This window comes from Prionailurus viverrinus, chromosome D1 (assembly GCF_022837055.1).
Source record: "Prionailurus viverrinus isolate Anna chromosome D1, UM_Priviv_1.0, whole genome shotgun sequence".
NCBI lineage: Eukaryota > Metazoa > Chordata > Mammalia > Carnivora > Felidae > Prionailurus > Prionailurus viverrinus.
Window position 1 is genome coordinate 6,294,130 of NC_062570.1, and position 10,970 is coordinate 6,305,099.

Sequence of the window (10,970 nt, forward strand, 5' to 3'; positions counted from 1 at the left end):
CTGTGTGTCCCTCTCTCCCTGTCCCTCCCCTGCTCGCATTCTCTCTCTCTTTCTCAGAAATAAATAAACATTAAAAAAAAATTACAAAAAATATTTGGCAAATGAGAATGAAGAAATGAATTTTCAATCTAATATTACTTTAATGAATTTTAATTAAAAATTTAAAAACCACATATGGCTACTATATTAGATAGTGCAGAAAAGCCTCTAATTAAAAAGGAAGAAATTGATAGGTTAGATAAAAAAGCAAGACCCAAATATACACTGTCTACAAGAATACTTTCAATAAAAACAAAAGAAATTAAAAATAAAGGAATAAAAAATGAAAAAACAAATAACAAAACTGAAGTTTATTAACATGAAACAAAGTTACCTACAACAAAAGTATTACTAGAGATAAAAAGAAACATTTCACAAAAATATAATGGCCAGTTCATCAAAAAGATATAACAATCCTAAATGTGTACATACTTAGTAAACTTCAAAATACATAAGACAAAAACTGACAAAACTGAAGGAGAAATAGACAAAAATCTACTACAGTTAGAGATTTTAATACTGCTCTCTCAATAACTGACAGAAGAGAAAAATCAAAAATCAGTAAAAATATAAAATACTTAACACTATTAATCAACTTTCCCAAACTGGCATTTATAGAATACTACACCTACCAACAGCTGAATTCACACTTGTTTCAAATACACATGGAATTTTCATCAAGATAGATCACAGGCTGGGCCCAAAAATAAGTCACAGTAATTTTTTTTTTTTCAAAGTCCAAGATTCAAAGGATATTTATTGTTAACCTACACATGAGGGTTTTTTTCTCTTTCTTTTTTGAGTACAGTTGACCTACCATGTTACATTAGTCTCAGGTGTGCAACTTAGTGACTTGACAAGTTTATACATTATGCTGTGCTCACCACAATGTGGCTACCATCCGCCTGGTTACGCTGCTTTTACATCACTGCCTATATTCCTTACGCTCTGCTTTTGATTCCCGTGACTTACTCATTCCTTAACTGGAGGCCTGTACCTCCCTCTTCTATTCACCCATTTTACCCAACCCCCCTACACCCCTCCCCTCTGGCAGCTATCAGTTTGGTCTCCATATTTACAGTTCTTACTCTTTTTGTGTATTCATTCATCTTTTTCAGGTCCCATTTATGAGTAGAACCATACGGTATTTGTCTCTCTCAGTCTGACTTATTTCACTTACTGTCATACCCTCCAGGTCCTTCCATGTTGTCTCAAATGGCACAATCGCATCCTTTTTTTAAGGCTGTGCAATATTCCTCTGTGTGTGTGTGTGTGTGTGTGTGTGTGTGTGTGTGTGTACCACATCTTCCTTATCCAGTCATCCGCTGATGGACACTTGGGCTGCTTCCAAGTCTTAGCTGTTGTTAATAATGCTGCAGTAAACACAGTGGTACATGTATCTTTTCAAGTTAGTGTTTTCATTTTCCCTGGGTAAATACCCAATAGTGGAATCACTAGATAATCACTATGTAATGCCCTTGTCTCTGTTGTAGTCTTTGTTTTAATGTCTATTTTATCGGATATAAATATTGCTACCCCAGTTTTCTTTTCCACTTCCATTTGCACGGTGAATCTTTAGGCCTGAGGTGAGTCTCTTGCAGATGGCACACAGATGGCTCTTGGTATTTTATGCACTCCACCACTCTGTCTTTTGATTAGAGCATTTAGGCCATTTACTTTTAAAGTAATTATTGACGGATATGTACTTACGGCCATTTTTAAAATTTGTTTTCTATTGTTTTCATAGTTCTTTCCTTTCTTCTCTTGCTCTTTCTTTGTGATCAAATGATTGTTTATAGTCTTTTGTTTGGCTTTCTTTCTCTTCACTTTTTGAGTCTATCATAGGTTTCAGGTTTGCGGTTAGCATGAGGTTCATACATAGCATCCTAAGTAAACAGCTGTCTATATTAATTGGATGGTCATCTAAGTTCAAACATTTTCTTAAAAATAATCTTTTTCTCCGTCTCTTCCCTTTCTACACCCTTCCCCACATTTTACGTACGTGCTGTCCTATTTCACATCTTTTTATTCATATTAATCTTATGACTAAGTATGGCCATTTCTTTTCCACTTAAAGAAGTCCCCTTGGGGCACCTGGGTGGCTCAGTCGGCTGGGCTGCTGACTCCAGCTCAGGTCATGATCTCACGGTTTGTGAGTTCAAGTCCCACATCGGGCTCTGTGCTGATAGCTCAGAGCCTGGAGCCTGCTTTGGATTCTGTGTCTCTGTCTCTCTGCCTCTTCCCCACTCATTCTCTCTCTCAAAAATAAATAAACATTAAAAAAAAAAAAAAAAGAAGAAGAAGAAGTCCCCTTAACATTTCTGGTAAGGCTGGTTTAGTAGTGATAAACTCCTCTATCTTTTGTTTGTCTAGGAAACTCTTCATCTCTCCTTCAAATCTGAATGAAAACCTTGCCAGGGAGAATGTTGTTGGTTGTAGGCATTTTCCTTCCAGCACTTTGACTATGTCATGCCACTCCCTTCTGGCCTGCAAAGTTTCTGAGGAAAAAATCAGCTGATAGATAGCCTTATAGGTTTTACCCTGGTAGGTAACTTTTTGTTTCTCTCTTGATGTTTTTAAGATTCTCTTTTTATCTTTAACCTTTGACCCTTTAATTATTTGGTGCCATGGTGTAGACACCATCCTGTGTTCATCTTGTTTGGAACTCTCTGTGCTTTCACTGACCTTTCACTCAAACAACTCTCTCCAAGATATAGTTACACAACTTATTATATATGTAAAAGTGTACACGTTGTATGTTGCAACAAAAAGACTTATCTATTCAGCTGACCATTGAATGACATGACGAGGGGATTATGGGTGCTGACTCCCCACATACTCAAAAATCCACATACAACTTTCACTCCCCAAAAATGTAACTACTAATAGCCTATGGGTGCACTTGAAGACTTACCGAGAACATAATCAGCGAACATGTATTTTGTACGTTATATGAATTATGCACCTATTCGTACAATAAAGTAAGTTAGAGAAAAGGAAATCATAAGGAAGAAAAAATAGAGTACTGTATTATATTTATCTAAAACACATCTGCTTGTAAGTGGATGCACAAAGTTCAAGCCCATGCTGTTCAAGGGGCAACTGTATTTCTAGGGAAGAACAAAGAGAAATAACAGGCAGTGTGCCTCTAAAAGGAAGCAAGCACCCTGAGTCCGATTATTAAATGTTTACTCTGCCTGCCAGATGCATCCCCATGGGTCAGGGATGCCGAACCTGTGATCTCTGCGTAAACCCCAGGGAGTTTCATAAATCCCACTGAAATAAACAACTTTAAATACAAACTTCTTTTCACAAAGAGGATCACTCACTTCTTTCAGTTTCTCAACAGGACCAGCAACTCAACACAGAGCTGTGGAAACACCGTTTCTACCTTCTTTCTGCTCTAAGACTTTCCAACTCACTTCATCCTGAATTATATTTAACAATTTTTTTTCTGTAAAACCTAAATATTCCTACCACTACAAAATATGCTGGCTACCTGACCAAAGTATCCAGCTGTGGATAAAGTATCCACTGTGAATTAATAAACCGCATTCTCACATAAGACAGGCTTCCACGAGCCATTTATCATCTCAAGGGGTACCACCACACGCTCAGTTTCTGAAATGGCAAGAGGGCTACACTTGGGAATTTGGTGATTCACCTGCACATACAACCCTCTGAAGATCAGACCAGAAAACCGAACTATCCCTCAACATCTATAGCCCATAGCTCTCTAAGCACCATGTACCTCTTTCTTCCTGAAAATACTCATGAGAGGCTTTCCCTTCCTCTGTGAGTCCTCCCATCCCAGAACTGGCTAGAGACACAGTGGGGCCACATCCTTTTGACCATGAAGATAAATATATTACCATGTCCTATTTTAAAGAATTGTTAATTTCTATTAAAAAAAATAAACAAGAGTAGTAGACCCACAAATGTCTTAAAACTCTTTTCTCTTATGTGTACACAACTGCTCTTTCCCTGCAGCTCCTTCCAATTTCCAGCTACTTCTACTGAACAGCCTTTACTCCCGCCTGGCTCTTCAGTGTTGTGCCCCCCTTTTTCTTCAGTGTCCCTGGACAATTCATCTATTCTCATGGCTTCACGGAGCAATGACTCCCAAATTCTAACTCCATCCTCCTACCTTTCTCTGTAACCTAAGATCCATGTTTCCAGCATTTCCTAGACATCTCCAAGTCGATGTTTCCCAGGCGTTTTCATACCCTAACTAGTCATGTTTTTTAAGTTCTCATATATTTTAAGTTCCTAAACATCATTCCTTCAAATACAATTTTCTCAAGCAGCTGCTTTGGCTGGCTTTAATACATACTTACTGATGAACTTTCAGTCGACTCCTTGCTTTTTTCATACTTCTGTTTCTTACTCTTTTTTTTCTTCTCTTTCTTTACTTTTTTTGAGTGCTTGTCTTTTTTCTTCTTTTTCTTCACAGAGTGTTCCTATAAATAATCATTTTAAAGAGGTGAGAAAGGAATTTAGTTTTATCTTACTTTAAAACGAGCATTTTGAAAAATCACCCAGTAGAGGAGGGGCCAACATGGCGGAGAAGTAGGGGGATCCCAAGTTCCCTCGTCTATCAAACAAAGCAGTGTTGAAACTAAAGGACTTTGAATTCTGAGAGTCCGGGAGGAAAAGAGACAGTTGCTTCCAGGGACCCACAGGGACAATCTGATGGACCGTAAGTGCGTGATTCTGAACTGGGAGACATGAAACGAACGGAGGAGAGGGATCCCCTTCTGCAGAGACACAAAGGGAAGAGAAAGTGCAGCTGGGGAAGCATAGGACTGTATCTGGACAAGAGAAAAACCTCAAACCAGGACGGAGAAAGAGCCCATCTCTAACTGCAGGGCTTGCCGGGGACTGGGCCAGCTGTCCAGATCAGGCGACTGAGGAGGAGGGGAGCCAGCCCCAGGCTCGGGGACTAGGTCGCGGGTGCAGTCCGCAGCAGGAGAAAGCGATCCCCTCCCTGGAGTGCTGCAGGAGAGGACGAAGCCTGCTGCGCCCGCCAGTCGGGGACCACATATCCAGCAGCGTGCCAGGCGCACGGAGCAGTTTGAGTCCCAGCCAAGCGCCAGGCACGGGAGTCGGCAGAGCAGGACAAACCACCTTGTTTGCATCCACAGCACAGTGAGAACGGCTGGAACAGAGTGGTTTGGGACACTCAGTCAGTGGAGGAGAGACTGGGGTGTCGATATTTTTCTCCCCACCACCACCAAGGGGAGACTGTCTCTCCAAGGGGAGAAATACAAATCAAAGCCTCACACCGGTCAGAGTGGCTAAGAAGAACAACTCAGGAAACAACAGGTGCTGGTGAGGATGTGGAGAAACAGGAACCCTCTTGCACTGTTGGTGGGAATGCAAACTGGTGCAGCCACTCTGGAAAACAGTGTGGAGGTTCCCCAAGATATTAAAAATAGACCTACCCTATGACCCAGCAGTAGCACTGGTAGGAATTTACCTAAGGGATACAGGAGTGCTGATGCACAGGGGCCCGTGCACCCCAATGTTTATAGCAGCACTTTCAACAATAGCCAAATTATGGAAAGAGCCTAAATGTCCATCAACTGACGAATGGATAAAGAAAATGTGGTTTATATATTCAATGGAATACTACTTGGCAATAAGAATGAAATCATGCCATTTGCAGCAAAGTGGATTGAACTGGAAGGTATTATGCTGAGTGAAACAAGTCAGTCAGAGAAGGACAGATATCATGTTTTCACTCATATGTGGATCTTGAGAAATTGAACAGAAGACCATGGGGGAAAGAAAAGGGGGAAAAATCAGTACAAATAGGGAGAGAGGCAAACCACAAGAGACTCTTAAATACAGAGAACAAACTGAGGGGTAAAGGGGGTGGGGGAGCGGGGAAAGTGGGTGACGGGCATTGAGGAGGTCACCTGTTCGGATAAACACTGGGTGTTGTATGTTAGCCAATTTGACAATAAATTATATTCATTAAATAAATAAATATATAAATAAATAAAAGCATCAGAGGTAATTTGAGCAAATGGATCATGGGGAAAAAATTAATTAAAAAAAATAAAACAAGCATTTTGAGGAAAAACAAATCTGTATTCCAAAAACCATATTTTCATGAAATGAGACAATACATTGAAATAAAATCCTCTGAGATTTAGATGTGGGAATCTATTATATATGCCCCACAAATAAGTCACAGAGCTGAGATACCTTATCAGGAAAATATGGGGGATGTTTTAGTTTTAATTTATTTGTAGATTCATCTGACAGATATAATCAAATAAATACATTTATACACAAACTGTGTGTGTGTGTGTGTGTGTGTGTGTGTGTGTGTGTATGTATATATATATATATATATATATATATATATATATATATATATATATATATATTATTCTATGGCCCTGTAAGAATTTATAGAAGATTATTAGGCCATATAAAATGTAGGAGCACCTGGGTGACTCAGTCAGCTAAGCATCTGACTTCCACTCTAGTCATGATCTCACAGTTCATGAGTTTGAGCCCCATGTCAGGTTTTGTACTGAAAGCATGGAGCCTGCTTGGGATTCTCTCTATGCCTCTCCCTCTGCCCCTCTCCTGCTCAGACGTTTTCTCTCTCTCCCACTATCTTTCCCTCAAAATAAATAAACTTAAATAAATTTTAAAAAAATATTAAAGAGTATAATTTTTTAGATCCACAAGCTTGATATAAGTGGGCCAGAAATTTGTTAAGCTTCCTACCCATCAACTCAAGTAACAAAATCTGTCTGTTATAATGTCCAAAAATATTAAAATATATTATTTCTGCCAGGGAGATAAAACCAGTCAGTAATGCCAACTATGTAATACTCATTCTGTAACTTGTGAAAACTGTATATAAAGTTGCTTTTCCACAATCCTAAAATTCATATGGAACCACAATACGCCCCGAATAGCCAAAGTAATTTTGAAGAAGAAGACCAAAGCAGGAGGCATCACAATCCCAGACTTTAGCCTCTACTACAAAGCTGTAATCATGAAGACAGCATGGTATTGGCACAAAAACAGACACATAGACCAATGGAATAGAATAGAAACCCCAGAACTAGACCCACAAATGTATGGCCAACTCATCTTTGACAAAGCAGGAAAGAACAGCCAATGGAAAAAAGACAGTCTCTTTAACGAATGGTGCTGGGAGAACTGGACAGCAACATGCAGAAGGTTGAAACTAGACCACTTTCTCACACCATTCACAAAAATAAACTCAAAATGGATAAAGGACCTGAATGTGAGACAGGAAACCATCAAAACCCTAGAGGAGAAAGCAGGAAAAGACCTCTCTGACCTCAGCCATAGCAATCTCTTACTTGACACATCCCCAAAGGCAAGGGAATTAAAAGCAAAAGTGAATTACTGGGACCTTATGAAGATAAAAAGCTTCTGCACAGCAAAGGAAACAACCAACAAAACTAAAAGGCAACCAACGGAATGGGAAAAGATATTCTCAAATGACATATCGGACAAAGGGCTAGTATCCAAAATCTATAAAGAGCTCACCAAACTCCACACCCAAAAAACAAATAATCCAGTGAAGAAATGGGCAGAAAACATGAATAGACACTTCTCTAAAGAAGACATCCGGATGGCCAACAGGCACATGAAAAGATGCTCAACGTCGCTCCTTATCAGGGAAATACAAATCAAAACCACACTCAGATATCACCTCACGCCACTCAGAGTGGCTAAAATGAACAAATCAAGAGACTATAGATGCTGGAGAGGATGTGGAGAAACGGGAACCCTCTTGCACTGTTGGTGGGAATGCAAATTGGTGCAGCCACTCTGGAAAACAGTGTGGAGGTTCCTCAGAAAATTAAAAATAGACCTACCCTATGACCCAGCAATTGCACTGCTAGGAATTTACCCAAGGGATACAGGAGTACTGATGCATAGGGGCACTTGTACCCCAATGTTTATAGCAGCAGCCTCAACAATAGCCAAATTATGGAAAGAGCCTAAATGTCCATCAACTGATGAATGGATAAAGAAACTGTGATTTATATACACAATGGAGTACTACATGGCAATGAGAAAGAATGAAATATGGCCCTTTGTAGCAACATGGATGGAACTGGAGAGTGTGATGCTAAGTGAAACAAGTCATACAGAGAAAGACAGATACTGTGTGTTTTCACTCTTATGTGGATCCTGAGAAACTTAACAGAAACCCATGGGTGAGAGGAAGGAAAAAAAAAAAAAAACAAGGTTAGAGAGGGAGGGAGCCAAAACATAAGAGACTCTTAAAAACTGAGAACAAACTGAGGGTTGATGGGGGGTGGGAGGGAGGGGAGGGTGGGTGATGGGCATTGAGGAGGGCACCTTTTGGGATGAGCACTGGGTGTTGTATGGAAACCAATTTGACAATAAACTTCATATATTGAAAAATAAAAAATAAAAAAAAATAAAGTTGCTTTTCCAATATTAACTTGAATAAGAGCAAAAAAAAAGACAGATTTGTTACATCAAGTAAACCTATTAGTACTCACCTGTGAGAACTGTTCAATTCGCTCATTCACATCAGGTAGCATCCATGTATCCTCACCCCGAAGTCGTTTAAGTTCTTTACGCCTCTCTTCCTTTTCAAAATTTGCTTTAGCCTAAAACAATGAAAAAAGAAAAATTAACAAATGATCCAATTATTTTTCGCAAAAAAAAGTAAAACAAAGTCATTTTCCACTTTCATATAAAGTCTCATAAATCACTGTCTGTCCCTGACAGGAATTTGCTTCTACCAAAGTATATGTATGTATGTATGTATGTGTATATATATATATATATATATATATATATATATATATATATATACATATATACATATATATATATATATATATATATTTTTTTTTTTTTTTTTTTTAAACCCTCTCCTTCCACATTACTAATCACATCACCAGTCTCTAATGAATCAGGGACAGAATGTTGGGATCTATAGTAGACCGCCCCCTCTGCCCAAGCTCCCTGTCTTAAACAGCACTTGAATCTCTTTTTCTTTCACCATCCCACTGCTACTGCCTGGGACTTCAGTGACTGTTAGGAGAATGGCAATGCCTTCAATCTGCAAAGTCATATTCTTCTACCCATGCCCTCAAATGCTTCAGGAAGAATCATCTTTCTAAAAGCAAATGATCGTGTTGCTAATGTATATTCATCTCAACAATTAGTCAAATAAAATAAGTTCTTCCTAGGAGGTTGCTTTTGCCTTTTCATTCTCTCTCCAAACTCCAAAGCTGGTTTTGTCCTTCTCAAACTCTATGGGTATCTCTACTACAAAAAAGTTTAAGTTTATTTATGTATTTTGAGAGAGAGCGAGCAAGAGAGCATGAGCAGGGGAGGGACAGACAGAGAGAGGGAAAGAGAGAATCACAAGCAGGCTTCACACTGCCAGCAGAGAGCCCAACATGGGGCTCAAATTCACGAACCTGTGAGATCACGACCTGAGCCAAAATCAAGAGTCAGAAGTTTAACCGACTGAAGTCATCCAGAGTCCCCTTTACTATAAAGTTTATCCTAGCTTACAAATCCTACTCCCTCCAAAAACTGCCCGAAATACCAAAAAAGCAAGGATGAAGAATGTTTATTATACATGTATGTTACAGTATGCTGAAATCAGAGAACAATACCAACCATTCACCTGTCCAACACTAATCGCCTACTCTTCCCCTTGACATCCGGCTATAGTCATTATGCCTTTCCCCTCTACCAGCTCTTTCTCATCGGTATTTATTTAAAAGTATTCCATCTTAAGCAAAAACAAAAACGCCCACTTGTACCCCATGCTGCTCTCCAGTCACAACTTTTCCCCTTCATTCTTACATCTTGTCAGATAATACAGTTTACTTCCTCCATTCTTTACAGGTTACCCTCTATGCATCTCAACCTTAGAAATACAATGTGTCTTAACTTTTTTCGAGTCTCTCCTGTCAATCCTTGCATTGATCAGTAAGGATTTACAATAACCCTGCAACTAATATCAACAGTAAGACAAGAGCGTGAAACAGTCTGTTGCAATGTGCCTCACAAGTATTTCTGAAAACGGGAATTTTTATTTCAGATACAAGAGGGGCGAGGACCGAGGCTGTGAAACGCGCTGGGAGAGCCGTCATTAGTGGCAGAGTACCTCAAAAGGGCGCTGCCCCTGGTAGCCAAGTGATGGAAATATCAAGAATGGAGAAATTCAAAAGTAAGTAAACTCAGGAAAGAAACAGGTCTTCCTAAAAAGAGAATGAGCAACTAGAGACTGCCAACGCATCTCCGAGGCGGGAGATAACCAAGACTTTTTGCGCATCCCAAAGGGAGACCCTCACCCAGATTAGGTGAGACATTGAGGTGGCGAAAGAAGAGAGGGGGTTAGGAAGACAGCCAGAGGCCTAGTTCCCAGGAACCGTCCACTCCCAATTCTAAATGACTCCAAAACCCCCAAAACGGAGATACCTGGCGCAACACCTCGGCCCTGGCAATCCTGGTCTGTTCTTTACGTTCTTCAATACTTCTCTCACTTTCAAACCTGCCACTGGTGGCCGCCATTATTGCTGTCGTCGTAAAACTAGGAAGCCGGCACAAAAATCTCAGTTTACGACTGTCGTAATTTAATAAACAAACGGGACTTCCTCCTGGCGGAAAAGGAGGGGCGCTGCTACACCAACGGAGCATGCGCGCGTGTGAGCGTCAGTTAAGGCTCCGGTGCTGACGCAGATTTCAGGTTTCAGGGGAGACTTTGCAGAGTGAAGTTACGACCTGTGCTCTCTTCGCAAATTGGAATCTCCTCGAGCAGGAGAAATGTCACACTGCGTTTGTTACGCGCTTCGCACGACACCAACGGCATTCTCCTCGATTTCCTCTTAAAATCTACGGGTTAAAAGCTCATAGAAGCCTCTACATCTCGA

General features: G+C 40.0%; 1 protein-coding gene across 1 annotated transcript in view; it reads right to left on the minus strand.

Annotated features, from left to right (window-relative positions):
* CWF19L2 (CWF19 like cell cycle control factor 2) overlaps positions 1–10,737 on the minus strand; it is a 150,368-nt gene extending 139,631 nt beyond the window's left edge. Inside the window, exons 1-3 of the mRNA XM_047878862.1 lie at positions 10,519–10,737; positions 8,574–8,684; positions 4,377–4,499 (exon numbers count right to left, since the gene is read on the minus strand). Of these exons, the coding sequence (XP_047734818.1) occupies positions 4,377–4,499; positions 8,574–8,684; positions 10,519–10,737 (453 nt within the window). The remainder of the gene's footprint in view (positions 1–4,376; positions 4,500–8,573; positions 8,685–10,518) is intronic.
* Positions 10,738–10,970: the final 233 nt, after the last annotated feature.